At 41.8% G+C, this 18,557-nt stretch overlaps 1 protein-coding gene across 2 annotated transcripts in view; it reads right to left on the minus strand.

The window, feature by feature from the left end:
- Nucleotides 1-18,303, minus strand: part of Octalpha2R (alpha2-adrenergic-like octopamine receptor) — a 52,530-nt gene extending 34,227 nt beyond the window's left edge. For both annotated transcript variants that reach the window (XM_036817007.3, XM_036817006.3), the window contains exon 1: nucleotides 16,628-18,303. In XM_036817007.3, the coding sequence (XP_036672902.3) occupies nucleotides 16,628-17,446 (819 nt within the window). In that variant the 5' untranslated portion in view covers nucleotides 17,447-18,303. The remainder of the gene's footprint in view (nucleotides 1-16,627) is intronic.
- Nucleotides 18,304-18,557: the final 254 nt, after the last annotated feature.

Consider the following 18,557-nt stretch of genomic DNA (forward strand, 5'->3'; position numbering starts at 1 on the left):
TGTGCGTGTGCCGGCGATAAGGTTAAGGTGGGACGGCCCACACCCACATCCACACCCATTGCCAATACCATTTCGCCACGGGTCCCCAGCTCGGCACTGGAGTAAATAAAATTTTAATTTAATTTTTAAGCACTCGCAACGATTACGCGTAATTCAATCGAAATGAATGGGCGGGGCCAGAAGGAAGCCGGCTGTCATGGGCTGGCCTTTATCAGCGTTGCGCCAGGGAAAGTTGTTGACTTTTATGGCAAATGACTAGCGCAACAGAGAAAGCCCCAGCAGCAAAGTTAGCCCTGTATTTATTTTCATTTCGCCTGGCCCGGCAAGTTTGTCCACAGTCCTAAGAGCACTGGGAATAAATCTTTGTATAGTTAAATACACCCGAAGTTTGGTTAATTTGTAAGAAAATAATTGTAACAAAATATTGGTCTTTGTAAAGAGATCTAAAAGGTAATAGATATTTACTAATTTACCCCCAATTACTTTCTTCAGATAAGGAGATTACGTTATATGTAATTGATTTAAGGTTTAGAAAACAGTAAATATAGTAAATATTATTCTTTCTTCTGTTACCTAAGATAAACATAGTTATGAAAATGAATAAAAAGTGTGTTATTTTTCCCTCAGTGTGCTGTTGTTATTCCATGGGTGTTGCTGCGTTCGCCTAGCTGCTAGCATTTTATATTTGTTTTAATTTCCTTGCCATTTCCTTGGCCACATTTGTCAGTCAAATGGCACTGCGAACAGGGGGGCAAGCTGAGTCTGTGCAACAGCATTTTACGTTTTAGTGTTTATTACAGTTTACTGGCGCCCGACGCCGGAAGTTCTGTTACTTGCTACTTCCGCCCGGCTCCCCGTCCGAAATGGATGTGAAAGTATCAACCGGAAACCGGGGCGCTGCCTCCTAGTTGAATTACCCGCCCAACTGTGAGCATAACTTCCATTTCGGCTGCCATCTCCGTCTCCCTCCACTTTTTGAGTTATTAAAGGCAAGACGAGTGCTATGGAGCCATTAAAAATTTTATTGACTTCACATGCTTAACAGCCCAAAAAGGCAATTTATTACTCATCACTTTATTTGGTCCCGCACACGGACACCCAATTCTCGAAGTGGAAAGTTTAAAGAAAGGCTTTAAGGATTCCGGACAGCAGCTGCAGCTGATGTGGATGCTATTATATCCTTACTTATCCGGGGATGCCACTCAAAACGAAGCTGACTGAGCAGGTGGCCCGGCAAACACGTGACCAGTGGGCATCGCATTCCGGACAGGACCTACAATGTCCCTTGTTAATGGCATTTTATCGCCAATTATAAAACCTGTCATTTCACCATTTTTATCAGTGTGCAAAAAAATAAAAAACACGAGTATCGAAGAATGGGGGAAATGTGTTAACAAAGGACCGTACATCCAGACACGGTTTTCAGGCGGCAGACCGACGGTCTGAGCTGACGCTTGAAAATGCCAATCATGTCGGGACCGGGTCACAGTTGAGAATGGGGGTTGGAGGACGGCGGTCGGAGGACGCAGGACGGAAGACCGGCGGACGGAGCACCAAGTGGAAGTCCCGCCCCTCCATGGATGACATGTGGATAAGTGGGAACTGAGTGACTGACTGACTCACTAAGTGAACGACCGACTGACAGACGGGTCCCTTTTAATTCATAAAGTGAGCTGCGAGCGCTTAAGGGCGAACCCCAGCTGCAGGATGAAATTCGCTGATTAAGGCGAAACAATAAAAATAATAATAATGATATTCGGAAAATGTGTTTATATCTACAATACCTTTCTCCAAGCTAATACAACAATTTGAAATTAGATCTAGAAAAAGTATACTCTTCTACAAATGTATGTATATTAAACCATTATTTCAAATAATTTAATAATTAAAATGTATCATCAGTATTATCTATACATTATTATCGACAAGATACAAATGATTACTTTTATTAAAGCAGGTTCTAGACCTTATTTCTTTAGAGATTTTTAAGTATAATTTGAAATTAGATCTATATACAATATATAATATATTGCATATATATTGTATTATATATATATATATATTTAATATGTGTATATTAAACACTGATTTCTAATTGTTTTAAGTCCAATATTACATGATTATTATCTAGGCATTATTATTGGCAGGGTACAAATTACCACATTTATTAAATAAAATGCAGGCAAGGCAGGTAGAGGCATTTAAATAATAATAAAATCTTACGGATTTAATTTAAGTGCACTGCCGCCGCAAGAGCAAGTAAATGCTGTTATTCTTTCTGTGCGTACGTGTAAATAAAAGCTGTTAAAATGCGATAGTGTTGCCTATTAGTACAATAGGCCAACGCACACATATGCGCAGCCATCCGCACACCCACACCAACGCACGGCAGGGGTCGACCGCATGCAAAAGGCTGGAAAAAAGAACGTATACGCCGGGTGGGTTTCTGGTTACTGGTTGGTTGCTCGGGGAAAGCAGGTTGGCGGGGTCACAGTGCACACAAACACACACAGACACACACACAGCACGCAAAGTGTAACCACAAACACGACAACGAAGGCGGCAACAAACTACAATCAACAAATACAACTACGACTACAGCAACAATGGGATAAAAATACACAAGGACACACACGGGCGGCGGCAGTCAGACAGACAGACAATTGATATGTGGGCTGCGAGCTGGTCCCTGCTCCCTGATCCCTGTTCCCAGGGTTCCTCGGAAGACAAGTGCCGAGCATAGGTTGAAGGTGTTGCAAATGGGACTGGTTTGGGTCCACCAAGGGTGGAGACCTGACTTCTCCGTCTTATTTATTTGCCTATTCGCAGCAGTGTGCGGCAAGTTTATGATCGGCAACTGCGACTGACGCAGAACATACGTTGGCATTGCGGTCAGAATCTCAGTCAGCAGTGGGAAATCAGGGGATTTCTTGCGCTGGCTGAATGTCATGTTCTTTTTTCCCCAAGCGGGAATGATTTCCTTGAATTTTTGCCTTCAAGAATCCTGAAACATCAACTTTACTAACACTTCTTGGCTTTTTAATTACTTTTTCTTAGCTTAGAAATGGAAGTCTATCAAAATATCTTAATATGGCGGAAAATAATTGAATCAAGTTGAGTTGCGGCATTTATGTACATTGTATATCTCAACAAATAAACTATTAGTTTAGTCCGTAATCTATACTTAAAAGTTATTAAATAAACTTAATTTAACTTTTCTCTTGTATAAAATGTACTTACACGGTTTTTAAGAACGAATGTTCTCAATTAAAGAACAATGTTCTTGGGTATTTCTCTTTTTCTATAGGAACAGAGCGTATCACTTTGTTCTGCTTTATATCTTTCTGTTTGCTCTCTTTTGTGTTTATAGGGGGCTTACAACTTTGCTCACTCGTTCTTATCCAGAGTAATTATAGGTATTATCTCTCTTTTTTTTCTATTTCAATAGAAACTGAAACTATACCTAAACTTGATCCTTATGTGTTTTCTTTTTTTTTTCTGCATGGAGAACTGATTTGAATGCAATTTTCTGACTCTGACCAATGCTCTGCCCTTACTTACAACCCTTTTCTTAATAATATAATATTAAAGTAACCCTGTTTACCAAAGATTCCACCACTTGTTGCCTCCGGTCAGGGCATTTACTCAACATCGCCATCGCCTGCCGAATGACTTAATATTTGCAATCAAAATGCCATTGATGCGAAGCACTCCATCTCCGGGGCGTGCTCTGTGGTATCGTGGCACTCTCGAATTCATAACAAGGATAACAAATGGCAAAGCTACATGGCTGCCGTCCTGGCCATAATATCAAATCATATTTTAACGTTTATTCCCCCAACAGCCAGAGCAATGGCAGCTTTGTCTTCTCCAGCCTGGGGTTTCTCCCACTATATGCTTTTTTCTTTCGCCCTCCTTGATGGCATCAAATTCCTTGGAGCAAGAACAACGGCCTGGCATTTACTAATTTCATAAGGCCAAATGAAATAAAAATGCCAGCAGAGTGGAACGGAGAACAAAATATAATAGAACAGGACAGAAAAGGGGATGTGACAGTCGAGAAAGGATGTGTGTGTGGTGTGTGGGATTGGAATTTATCGCGGTCTCAACATGAGGCAAAAATGGAGAGTTCTATTTTTTTGCTTTCTGACAACTTTCGCCCGAGTTTCGGGCACTTTCCAAATGCAGTTTTAAGCCCGACCGGCCAAAGGGGAAATGATCAAAGACTCGCAATGAGTGCGCCATTTCCGGCCGAGATGATGGCGAGAAAACTGTGGTCGGGCTTAGTGCCAACAATGGCAACAATAACTCAATAAAACCTTGGCGCCACAGACGCAGCGCAAATGAATGCAAGGCTTTGGGGTGGGCTAAACCAGCTTCTTTTCATGTCTGCCAGGGAGTCCTCCTCCTTCTCGAAACCCCTCTTTTTCCCCGGGAAATAACCCTCTTTGCAACGCCATTCGTCTTCATCGTGCCGGCGTGTTAATGAAAGACAAAGGAATGGCAACGGCGATGCCTTGGCTCTCTCGCTTTTATGGCCAACATTAAAGTGAACTGTAAAATGCGCTTCATTTGTAAAAATGAGCCATCGACATGGGGGCGTATGCGCAACGTGTGCGGCAAAGTGCCCGGAATTATGATGATTGACGATTATACACTCGGGGTAGGAGATGGAATGGTAACTGAAACAGGGAATTTCCTCCTTTGGCATGCAAAATTAGATGGATTTCTGAAAGCTCACAGCTCCTGGCATTTTCCAGGGGGCCTCAGCAAATATGCAGGGAATACCAGCCAACAGAATGAGGTAAGCAAGTCAAAGGAAAAGGCTTAACCAGCATGCAAAACACGCCAAAGGAATTTTTTAAGCACCGAAAAAAGGAGCGGAACCGGAAATTAATATTTATGACATGGCCTGTCCTCAAATGTCAATGTGCACATTTTTAATTATGCACAAAAGTCGAAAAAGAAGTGTGACTTCTCGCTGATGCGGGTTTCTCTCAATTATGCCGAGGCAATTTTCACTCCGTTGCCGCTGTCAAATTTTACACGCCCTGCTTTACGGCTTGTTGTTTTTAATTTAAAATTTCCTCGATTCCTTTCATTTTCCCTGACTTCTGTTTTGTTTCTGCTACTGTTTCCTTGCGCTCCTTACATTTTGTTTTTCATTTACATTAAAAGGCTCCAAATGAGCGTAATTAAAATTGACCCAAGGGAGTAGGGCCCAGGCAATAAAAAAAAACGAGATGGAAAGGGGAAAACTTTGGCATAATTAGGCGGGGCAAGGGGCACAGAGACTACATGAATCATCCGGGGGCTTTGGCTGGGATTTATGAATGTCGAAATTAAACTCATATATGCTAAATTGAATCTGGGCCCCATTGAGTCAATGATACTCGGGGCCAAAGTTGCAACTAGGGGGGCGGTAGTAGTCTGCAGTAGGGACTGTGTGGCAACAAGGACCTTGCCACCTCCTGTGCGGCCTTGTCCTGCCCCATTTCTCCTCCGCTGCTCTTCTGTCTCATTTAATTTTGAACTTTTTTGATTTCTCTGGTGGCCAAGCGGCTCCCCAACGACATGTGCGGCGAGTGAAAAAGTTGATTTCAAAGTTACCCCGGCGCAAAGGCAGCAAATTAAACTACAAATTCATTTACGCAATGCAATTTCAGCTGGCAAATTTAATTCAATTCGCACAAACGAAAGTTTATCTCGCCGCTTGGGGTAATTATGTTCGCATTTAGTGCCAGATTATGGTACACTGAATTAAGAGCGCAATGCAAATTAAAAACTTATTCATGCTTTTGCCGAATAAATGCAATTTCTATAATTTCTTTTGGGCCTTTCCCTGCCCTCGCCTCCCTTTTCGCCGGTTTTTTTTATTGGTCCGCCCCACTTCACCGTATTTAATAGCACAAAATGGCCCACAGAAATGGGGCCTGACGACATTTTGTGTAATTTATTTGGCCTACGGGCGCATCCGAGTCCTTTCGCTTTTCCCGTTTTCCCGCTTTTCCATTTGCCACCGACGATGAGGCGCGCAAATACTTTAAGACGATTTTATGTAAATGTTTTTCGTGCTCATGTTTTAAGTGTGCTGGCATCGCCTTCGACAAACGCCGAAAAAAGGCAAACGGCGACCGTCAGAACAAAGGATGCGGCCGGATTTCAACAGCCTCCTGCTTGAGGTACACTGAGAGAAATGGTACATTAAACTACTAAACTAAACATGAAGTAACTATCATAATGGTCTATAAATTTTAAAGGAACATCTCATTGATATTTATTTATTAAATGTATTAGCTATTAACAAAATAATACCTAATTAGGAATTATAGAGCATTTGACATTTTTGATTATACTTTAATTAATAGGGGTGATATATAAGTTAACCTTTCTGTTTAAATTTTGTGTATGACTTTATGATTATTAAATGAGTGTAAGGGGATTTCACATTGAGTAATAGTTATAAGGGAGAGGAAGGTTCAAAAATTCTAAACCTAATAGATAGATAGTATCAAATTGTTATTTATAATTTATGGGACACTTATAAAACCCAAACTTTTTGACACCCCCTACTTGATAGAAAGTGATTTTGCCTCGGGATACGTTAACAATTTAAGTGCCCTATATTTTTTCCGAGTGTTTTCTTTATCCTCGAAGACTGCTCGGCTCCTTTGGCGTGTCTGTTCATTCGGAATTTTATTCAAAATGGATTATGCCTCCTGCGAGTGAAAAGAAAACAACACGAAAAATAATTCTGCATCATTTTGGCCCCATGGTTGTTGGTGTGGTTGCCGGTTTTGTTTTTATGCCACTCGCTGCTGCCGCCGAATTTGTAAGTGTTTATGTTTATGTGACAAAGTGCCAAGGACCAAGGACCCGAGATTGTGTTCCCGCTCCTGGCCAACGCTGATAATACTCCACTCGGCGGGCCAAATAAAGCAGAACCTTAAAGGCGAGCACTCAAAAGTTGAGTTTAATGAATGGCGAAATTGGTGTTTGATTTCGGTGCGGCCATAAATCTTCATATGGTTGCGTCCCATGTGTGCTGACTCAACTGGCAATTATCCCGCCCTGCCAGCCTTCAGCTTTCCAGTTGCTTTCACTTAAGTAAAAGTAAATCAATATGCCCGGCACGGTATATATAAATCCGACAAATAACGCATTAAATTGAATTGCTAAATTTCATTTTATTGTTGGATCGTGCGAGGAGTTTTTCACCGGTACTCCCGGGATTCCTCAACGTCGCGACGAATTTGCCCCCCGAACTGCATAACTCTTTCGTTTATTAACCATTTCCCGCGATTCCAGCCCGATTCCCACCCGATTTCCACCCGATTCCCGCCCGTTTCCACCCACATATGGGTGTTATATCGAACCAACAAAGGCGCCAGACTCATGGCTATATGGGGATGGCGATGACGATGACGATGGTGACAACGCCAGCTGGCGTGATAAGCCATTCATTACGATTATTACGGAGGAGGTGCCAGGAGAGTTGGGCGGGTTGAGCACGGGGACCTACACACACATGGTCTTGAACTCTCGGCGAGCAAATAAAAAAATACTGCTGATAGGAGTAAAAAATTTTCATACTCATTTATTTTTATTTACTGCGCGCAATTTGCACATAAAAGCCAGGCAGCCAGCCAGCAGGCCAAAGTCAAAGCCGAAAACCAAAGTCGAGCCCATGGCGTGCGAAAAGGGTTTCCTCTGCAAAATATGGAAAAATTATGCGTGGCCATAAAAGCTGAGCGCGGCTAAACAGAGCGGTGCACGGCGAATGCCGATGTCGATGTTAATGGCATTGTCAATATTTAAGTTTTGACATTGTTGTGACAGCGGATGGCGGAAAGTTTTTGCGTGAAGTTAATTTATGGTGTTCATGTGTGCCAATGTTGTCATAAATGTCAAGCGATTTTTTTCGGTTCCGTTCGGGCTTTGCATTTTTTCGCACAGAGTATTATGGGATCGTATCGAAAGGCGATTGGTGTTGGGTCATGCGTGTAAAATTAAGTGCAGCCGGCTTACTCTTTAATTATGGGCAACATCCTGGCATTTGGCCAGCAAAAAAATCCTAGGCGCCATGCTTTTGCCATTTTGCTCAAATTGAAAAGAGCCCGGCAAATATTTCATTTCGTTTTATTTGGTTTTCTTTAATAAAGCTACGCTCGGCAGTGAAAATCACAGGGCAGAACTAAAGCAGCTGCGGGGCGTATGCGCAATTTGTTTTATTTGTGTTGCAGAGGCCCTCGCCACGGCCAAGACAAATTTATTTCCAACTTTGACTCGGACTTGGTGAGATTCTGTTTTAATTTGCGATTTTCCGCTTGTTTTGCCAATTAGGCGCCATTTGACTTTACGATTGCAAAACAGTGCCCACAAAAGTCCAAGATTTCTGACAGAGTGTTCGCAATTCATTCGGCAATATACTAACTTTGACCCTTTTTAGTTGGACAACGGCAGAGGGAAAATAATTGTATATTTAAATATAAAATATACCACAAAAAATATAAATATTAAGTTAAACAAATTTAATTAACGTGTGATATCTTTTTCATTGACATATATTTTTGGATATTATATTATTATTTTGAGTATTCAAATTATAAGATAGTGATCAAATTTTTTCCTGTGGACTGCTGTCATCATCCAATCGAGTTTCCGTTTATTCCTCGAGGCCAAAAAGGCGGGCAGACAACAACTTTCCAATGGATTTTAATTCAATTAGCATCAGCGGAACGCCAGTCAATTGTAAAAGAGTTTTGCTTTCATCTCCGTCTGTTTTTCCCCAACTGCCATTTTCCAGCTTTTGCGGCCTGTTCTGTTCAATTTATTTTGGCGAGTATAATTTACTTAGGCAGCAGCAGCAGCAGATTGGGCCAGGATTCTTGTGGGTAGCTCATAAATACCAAATCTGCTTCAGTTGGCATTGTGGCCATAGCTTTAAGCCTGTTTATGCTGCCTGGCAAGTGAAAGTTAATACGCGTGCGAATTTCTCAGACGCTTTTCGCACGAGCCGGCAGCCCAAACAAAAATAATGATATTAAACTTTGGCAAAGGAATTATATTTCATCCGAGATGACATCAGCTCTCACAACAGAGCTGCATGCATATAAATGTGCTTACATATATTCTGTATCTCGGGCAAACTTTTCGGGGCAAAGTACTTGATGCGATAAGAGGGCACACATTTGGTGCCGGTTTTCGCTCCAGGAAAAATGGAATTCGGGATCCGGACCCGTTCCTGCATTTCATGGAATGCAATAAAAAACTTTTCAGACAGCCTCACAAAGTATGCAATGCAAATTGTGTAAAGACAAAGCGGGCGTGCGACTTTAAGACACGTCCATGGACTGCTACAAAATAAATAAATAAACGCCAGCTGACTAAGCCACGAAGCCAAATAATTGACTGAGAACGCTTCGTTCCTCGCCCAAAAATAACAGAGAGAAGAATGAAAAAATAATAATAATTCGGACACTAATCCGGGCTTAGAAACTTGGCTTTATTTTAATCAAACTGACAGAGCGAGCAGCGCAAAAAGTTCCCCAAGCTGCCAGACACACGCGCTCCCTTACAAAAAATGGAGGAGAAGTACAAAAAGAAGCCATTGGCAAAATACGCGACGGCCACGATAAGGGGGATAAGCCCCTGGAGGGGTTTTGGGGAGGTGTGCCAGATACATCCGGGTCCAAATGAAGTTCAACTTGTGCCGACTTTAAGTTTCTGCCCGAGCATGACAAATGCCAATGAGCGGCTGCACTGCATATGGCAGTTCTCGAGACGGGAATGGATATTTGGGTTGAGATGTGTGTTTGCACACAGAGGGAAATTTGCTATAATATTTTTTTAAAATCGTGATTAAAATGTTTTGTAAACCCAAAATACTTTGGGCCGATTTCTCAATGTCATGTTGAGGTTCTAGTTAGTTATCTGTCAGATAAATTGAACAATAACTTTAATTGATTCGAAGGATACATTCGTTTTCTCAATGTGAAATTAACTTACATACGACAAACCTGAACAATGAACCGTAACATGAACTTCTTAAAAGCGTCATAAATTCTCATAAATAAAATAAAGCATGGAGCCGATTTCTCAATGTCATGTTAACTTTTTAACTAGAACAATGTCTATATCTAAGAGTTTTCAGTCAGATAAATCCTAATATGAACTTGATTTAACACAATTTCTTTTAAAGCGCCATAAATTCTCATTGATAAAATCTTCCAATGAGCCGATTTCATAATGTCATGTTAACTTTTTCAATATAGTTAGCAAAAGTTAACATGACACAGTAAAATCGGCTTTTTGCGAGATTTTATTTATTAGATAAAAAGTTTATGATATTACAAGGAAATGGAAAATTTCTTTAAAACAGCAAACTGATTGTTAACGAAACATTGAGAAATCGACCTAAAGACATTGAAAGTTAATCCTCTAAGTTGTACTTACAAACATCTAATAAGTTGAAAATTTAGAACGAAATACGCGTTGTTCTACAATATTGTCCCATCAATTTTGTTATGATAAGGAAAAAATGTTTAATTTTAAGTAATATCTTCATAAAGAAGTATAAAAATGGATTAAAAGAAAGTAACATATTTTCTGGGAAAACAATTAACTTTTAAATCTGACCATACTACCATCTGGGGTATCAAAATTCAAATGAATTGTTCAACAAATATTTATGTGTTCTCTAATTTTATGGTAACTGCTGAAGGATAATTGAATTTTTTTGCATGTATGGGAAGACCGCAAATGGTATACGTGCAGCACTCACAATAACGAGACACATTCTCACACACAGAGACAGAGGGACCCGAAAGCAGCCGGAAAGAATTGCTCTGTAATTTAATTTAACCAACGATGGGAGTCTGGGTTTTGGAGCTGGAGATACGGGGAAACCGAGGAAAAGGCGGCGGGCGCCAGTTAGTGGTGCGTGCGCCATAAGCTAAAATGTCAATATTTGCCTATGCCACGCATAAAATGCCAAGGCATATGCCTTGTGGTGGGCATTCAAAGGCGCAATGTCCTCCTCGAAACCCCAGTTCCCCGGTTCCCCAGTGTTTCATTTCATTTTTTCGCATTGCCGCCAGTTGTTTGACGCTCGCCAACAACATCCTATCTGTAAAGTCAGCGGCGATGAGTGAGCGGCGAGCGGAAATTAGCAAACGATTCGAGCAGCCAAAACACAAAAAAAATAGCCAGAAATAAAAGAGGAACGTACCAGTGTAAACGGGGCGTATGCTTGTTATTTGATTTTGTCCTGATTTTCCCCCAGCTGCTTCGCCGCATATATATTTTCTTTAATAATTTCCTGTTATAAACAAATCAAGGATGTAATAACGCAGTTCAATGCGTAAATGTTGCTGGCTCCGCACCCAAAATCCCTGGCTGCCGCTCCAAAATAAATGCCACTGATTATGATCTTAAAAGCCATTTCAAACCGTAATGGCCAGAAAAGTGAACTTTTCCAACGATGTGGAAACGTGGTGTGGGGCACATAGTGAGCACACTAAAATATAAAATACAGTCGGAGAAAAAACGGGCAATGGGTTGTTACTACTCCAAAAAATAATAGAAACGGAATAGTATGCATTTTAAATTCATTGCTGACAGTAAATATGGCAAATAACTATGCTTTAAAAGCTTTACATTCGTTTGCGACCCATTCAATATTAATAAAATCAACATGAAAACAGAGTATTTTTCGAGCTTTGCATTGCTAATCAATTTTATACTTCTAACAACTCATATGAGTGAATTATTGAACGGGAAAGCAGAGCTCATTCATCTAAAGTTAAACAATAAAAAAGGAAAATGCAATGAAACTATGAGCTATCCATAGAATTTTAAGACTTGACTAACTACCAAATACTTTATCTTTTTTCGCAAGTGCAGGGCAAGATACACAAGCATGCCCAAAAACCCGGCCAGGGAAAGTATCTCAAGGACTAAGCCCATTAGCTCGCTGCTCTTGAACCTTTTTTCGTAGCAAGCCAAGGCATTTCTTTGCCTGCCTTTGCATGAAAATGCTGCCGAGTAAAAAAATAAATAAAGAAAAAATGTAAAATACTTTGGCCAACATAAAGGGCTACACACATACATGCCCATCTAGGATGGCAAATGTAAGTACAGAAACAACAACGAACTGGTCTTCAAGCCGAGCAAGTCAAGTGTATGAAATGTAACAAAGACCTAACGAGAATTACAGCCCCAACATGCACATGTAAGGCATAATGAGAAAATATCAAAAGTGCCCAGGCTCACGCACACCCATCTGGTCTGTGGACTTGTGGACTTGGACTTGGTCCTAAACTTGGTGTTGGTCTTGGTTTTGGAACCCCCGGGTCCATGCCCAATGTCAACTTAAAGCCCTTTGCTTGCAGCTCGACTGCCGCCGGCCACGACATTGAGGTTGAGCAAAAAAAAAAACGCCATTATTACGGAGGGTTTTTCACTTAATTTCCTTTAAAGTGCCGTCGTAGAAAAAACTGACGCTAATGAGCTACTTAGGCAATGACTTAAGTCGTTATTGTGCTGCCGCATATCATCGCATTACACATTACATTACACACACGCCCGGTTGGCGCGTAATTTGAGTTGAGTAGAGCCCTAGGTTTTTGTCTTAACTACTCAAAACTTTCGCTGGGATTTTGGGAGGGATGATGGTGTGATTGTATGATGGTATGATGGTAACCCCAGGGCCAAAAGCCGATTGAGCCTCACTTTTGATCCTGGCCATTTGTTGCGTTCCATTGTGCGATGGCTGGCTTTTGTGAAGGGCTCCGCAAAATGGTATATAATATTCGATTAATATTTCAATAAAGTGTTTGCCCCTTTACGGATTATAATAGGGTCCATTGTGCCACCCTTTGGCACTGCGCCCTGCACAAAGGACACAATGGCCGGCAGCTTGAGTTTGGCTGGGGAAGTGAATAATGTAGTTTCTTGGAATTAGAATTTCTTGGGCGGGGGTGGCTCAGAGGGCAGAGCAACCACTCCATTCAATAAGCGGCCTTTTGTATTTGTAGATTTGCTGGCAACCCAGATTGAGGCACTTGCTGTGCGAAATTGCAGCCATTAGTTGGACGGCAAACAATGCCAGTTGATTTTGGGCCACGCCGCGGGACTTCGAATTATGCGGCCAAAAATAACAGGCCACCCACGCACGCATATCAGGATATACCTCATTAGGTTTGGCATTAATCAGGCAGCACACCCACCGCCAGATGATGTCAATTAAATGTGCCACGTCAAAACATTTTTCCCGCCCGAGGGGAGACAGATAAAAACCCAAAAATAGTTCAATGCTGAGAGCATCTCGAGTGGCACGAAATCAGCGTCATCGCGCTCTAAAATGTTGTTTTATTAATTAAATCGAGCAGGCAAGTGTCAAATCAGCGCCTTCACCGCACGGCCCCCGGCCAACCCCCAACCCTTTTTTGCCAACCCCTGCGGCTTGTATTGCGGTTCAATGTGCGACGATGACGATGACGAAGGCTACGACGGCGGCGAACAACAATTTTGTACATGTCAACATGGTGTCATAATTAAAATGTTCACCAGGCCATGCCACTCCACCACCGCCGGTCCTCCTCCTGTGGCTCCTCCTCCTCGGAAACCCCCTTTTGGGCCTGCAAATTGGAGGTTTTACATGCCAGCCCCGGACAAGGCCATTGCGGACAGGCATTTCCCCTTCCAAAAATTCGCCGGGAGACATGCTTAATGATTGGACAGTGCTGAGCCTCCGACTCGTTTACTGCCACTGCACGGGGAAAAATCAATTTTAACTGGTGTTGCACACTGGTAAAATTCGAGGATATCCTTTTATAATCTACTAGTCTATTTTTCCAGTTGGTAGTGATTAAGGCCCCTTGGAAAGTCTTATTTTAACATGGCAAATAAATTTATAACTATTAGAATGTATTGACAATAAATTTAAACAGTGCCCAATAAGTGGATTTCGCCGTGCGTTGATACTGTATATAGCATGAATATTTTATATTGATGCCCTCTATATTTTATTTTAAATATTAACAGAACAAAGCAAAACTGTGATATAAGTTCCTTAAATATACGAAATTCGTGTATCATCATGGTGGTAAAAAAAACAAATAAATAAGCACATATTTGTAAAGATATAGAGCAATATGAAATTCTTCATTTGAAATTGTAGTATTAAATACATAAGCAAGTTCAGAAAATGATAAATAAAAATACAACCTAAAACTTAACAGTTAAAATTGAAAAGTTAATCAACAGCTTATAATTTTATAACATTTAACACCTTAAACAAAAGAAATAAAAATGTATTTTAATATCCCGAAAAATAGTGTTTCTATCATCTGAGCTTCTTAAACTAAAATGTATATTTTTAATCAACAGTTTAATTTAAAAACGTTTAAGGCCTTAAGGGAATTGAAATATCAATTTGTAAAATGAAAAATTGTCTCCTCTGTGTAGTTTGTAGTTAGTAGTTGCCTGATTGGTTTAGCGGTTGTTTCGGTTTCCGTGACATTTGTTGGCTAAAACGGCTCCCAGCTAATTTGAGTGCCCCACGATAATGATTTAGGAGGCAAGAGCGGTAATCGATGCCTTTGAGCGTCGGAAACAAAAAACAGCATAAACTCATGTCCGTAAGTACAAAAGTTTTGTCATTATAAATTGTCATTCTGTGTTGTTTAGACTGCTTAAAATGCGCTGAAAACATGTTTGCTCATTCGCCAGATCCTGGAACTTTATCCGGGCCACTTAGGCTTGATTAATGTGCCAGCATTTGCCGGCGAAACTGGACGCTGGCCATCGTAAATAAAAGCGTTGCCCCCCTGAATCCTGGCCCACATTGTTGCCTTTATTGTCTCAAGGTTAATTTGAATGGCAAACTTTACGTAAGCATTCTTCTATATTAGGATACTTTATTTCGTTCTGCTTTCCACTCTATTATTTTATTCTGCCACATTTTTTGTTGTCTCTCTTTTTATTTACTGTCCAATGAATGTGTGTGTGTTGGTCATTGGAGGAGGAAAGAGCAAAAAATACAAAAAAAAAATTAATCAAAAATTCTGGAGACAGGCGAGATACAGATAGAAACGATATGGAGGGGAATGCCCTGGGACATTTGCATTTTCCATTTTGCCCCGCATTTATCATGATTGCAATAAATAATATTGTGGTTTAAACCACCGATGACCATTTTATTCAGTGCGCACAGTTTTTCTCTGTTTTCTGGCAGACGGTTCGGTTTTTTAAACGATTCAAACTGTTTGCCACTTCTGACACTGAGTTCCATTGCGCAAAATGGCCACTTAAAGCTGAAATTCCTCTGGGACCCAAGGGGGAATTGTGTGCCAATAGCTGTTGGTGGGGTCAGTCAGTCAGCCAGTCGCTGTGATTGAATGTTTCACTCGTTGGGGAGCGAGATTGAGTGACTGCATCGATTCCCCTTGAAGGACGTTTTCAATTTGTGGCAAAATTTAAAGAATTTTCCCCGAAAAAACAGGTCATCAAGTACAGCAGTTTGTGGCAGCTACTGATGTGTTTTCTTCCCTTAGCCCCAGGAATTTCTCTTGTGAGTTTTCCAGCTAGTTTGTGACGCTTTTCCCCCTGGTTTTTCCCATACAAACATACGCACTTGTGTTCGGAGGGTTTGCATTTACCGCTGCTTGTGCTTCACAGAAATTCAAATTCAGCAACTGGCAGACCCGCATGATAATGCGCATATTTCTATGGATTATAGCCTACTTTTTGGGGCTGGCTTGGAGCCTTTTCGACTGTATTAGACAGTCGGGGCTTCGAGCTGGCGGAATTAGAGACACTCGGAATGTAGCCACCACTCATATGCATAAATATTTCTGCGTTTATTCTCTGCGTGACCCGAGAATCGAGGGATGGGTTGGTATGGTATAATATGGTATGGGTTTGGGTTGGGAAAAACCCACTAAGGCAACCACCAAAACGATCTGACAATTGTGCCGGCAACTTGCAAATTTGCATAGAAAGAGGCCGCAATTTTGCGTTTTGCATGTTGCTATCCGAGCATTTTAGCCATTCAACGCTTTATTGTTTGCAAATATGAATACTCGGCAACGATGGCATCTATTGACGTGCAAAAAGTGCCTAAATTGGGCAACGAGAAGTGCCTAAAAATAGCGACGGTGAATTAATATGAATTTACGAAAATAAACCTCATAAGCTTATTGCCCATTTGTGAATAGATATTAAATATTAGAGTGTTTTACAATGTAAGAGATTTTAAGACTTTTTCTATAAGCACAACATTTTATTTAGGTTTCTTTAAACTATTTTCCACACAACAAGTTGTTCGTTGCAAAATAGTGAATATTTTTATAGATAGAAAAATTGCCTCAACAATTAAACAAGAATTTCGTAAAAAAATTTTCTTCATATGTAAATATAATATGGTTCCGAATAAAAAAAACACCTCCAATCAGTCCAGATCAACCAGAAAATAGCCAATTCGGCAGCACACATAATGCTATTCAATTTCGTAAACCCGCTTGTATTTCCATTGTTCGATTGTCGGTGGGGCAACGTCAATTGCCGTCAATTGGCGTCAATTTCGCATGGGATGTGGGTTATTGCGGCACTCGGTAGCACTTACCTCGCACTTGGGCAGCGGTCCCTCCGGCATCTTGACCTTCCAGCCGAGCAGCGGCGGGATGCAGATGAGGGCGGACATTATCCAGACCGCCGTGATCATGACGGCGGCACGCGCCGGCGTCCTCGACTTGAGATAGTCAACGGCCTTGGTGATGCTCCAGTAGCGATCCAGCGAGATGAGGCACAGGTTCATGATCGAGGCGGTGCACAGGAGGACGTCCATCGCCGAGTGGATGTCGCACCACCAGCTGCCGAAGATCCAGTAGCCCATCAGCTCGTTGGCCAGCGAGAAGGGCATGATGATGAGGCCCAGGAAGAAGTCGGCCACCGCCAGCGAGGCGATGAACCAGTTCTGTATGTTCTTCAGCGACTTCTCCGTGGCAATGGCTATGATCACCAGCATGTTGCCCACCACGATGATGATCATCAGGATGGTCACGATAATGGAGGCGATCACGATGTGGGTAAGCGTATAGCCACTGGGATATCTGCCATCCCAATGGACTTCTGTTTGATTCGGATTGGTCAGATTGCCCGATGTGGCCCCTGAACCGCTGCTCTGATTGTAGTATCCCGCCGCCAGCTGAAGACTGCTGTTGTAAAAGCTGCCGTTCAGGAAGTATATCGTGTCGTTCACATTGATATATCCCGATCCCAAACCGGATCCGGATCCCGGGGGCAGGGTCAGCTGCCCGTCGACACTGAGCAGGGGCGGATTGAGGGTGGCATTCTCGGGTTTTCCGGTCGTGAACACGGCCAGAAACTCATCGGTGCTGATGTTGCCCGTATTAATGTTGGCATTCAGTCGGCTATAATCCATTGTGATCTGAATGGGCTTTCGTCTAACTAGCTCTAGAGTCTGATTGGTCCCATGCTGCCCGTGTTTATAATTAAATCTTATTGCGCGCGAAATTCCAATTGCAACCGATTTAATACTAATAATTTAACTAATTCCTATAGCATATAGCATAGCATTCGAATATTATTTCGATTATTTATACCCGTTTTGCACCGAAACTTGTGTGTGAGCGGCGCGTTCTGTGGCGAAAACGCGCGCTTCTTCCTCTATTTATTGGTATTTATATATTTTTGTTTGGTTTTGGTTTTCTTTTTTTTATTGTGGTTTAATCAATTAGAGTCTACAGTATGTACAGTGGTACTGTGGCTACACGGACACATATTATTTATGACAGAGACGCGAGTAGAAAAGGCTGCTGGCTATTTACAGGAGGATGGCATTGTGGCTTGGCCGGAACACGATCCCATCGATCCGGCTCACATGGCGTATGCGCTACGGGTCCGCTTTTGGCCGACTCATCAGTCAGACATTCCGCACGCCGGCATTAATCTTTAATTGAATAACTTGTGCTCTTCCACTGAAACCGAAAAATAAATTGTGCGAATATCTCTTTCTCTGTGATGGATGCTGTTTTTTTTCCGCTTGATATTCGATTTTCGATTTGATTTTACGTCTGATTTCTTATGTTTATTTACACACAAAAACGCGCGACCCGCGATTTTGGCCCTCAATCAGGCGTTGGCATATCTCGAGAGGAGAAACTGTTGCCGTTCCGGCTGACTTTGGTTGGATCTTTTGGCTTCTGTCGGCTACTTGGCCAATTGGCGCGCCCGGAACACGTTCGCACCGCTGGAACTGCACATCCTAACTGAACTGAAGCATCGCTGCCCAGCTTGCTACCAAAAAACGCCGTCCACAATTGTCAGTTTGCCGTTCGTGTTGGCTCGTTTGTTGTCGTTTTTCCGCCGAGGGAAATTCTCTCTCTGGTTTTCCATCAGTTTTTCGCCCTCTCATTTTCCGACACTCTTTGGGATCCGGAATCATCCAAGTTGCGGGCTCATTTGATATGCTCATCTTGAGTGTCCCGCACTTGCAGTGGTCGCCTTTGTTTACCTATTCCATTGGCAAGTGT

The sequence above is a fragment of the Drosophila suzukii genome, chromosome 3 (genome assembly GCF_043229965.1).
Source record: "Drosophila suzukii chromosome 3, CBGP_Dsuzu_IsoJpt1.0, whole genome shotgun sequence".
Taxonomy (NCBI): domain Eukaryota; kingdom Metazoa; phylum Arthropoda; class Insecta; order Diptera; family Drosophilidae; genus Drosophila; species Drosophila suzukii.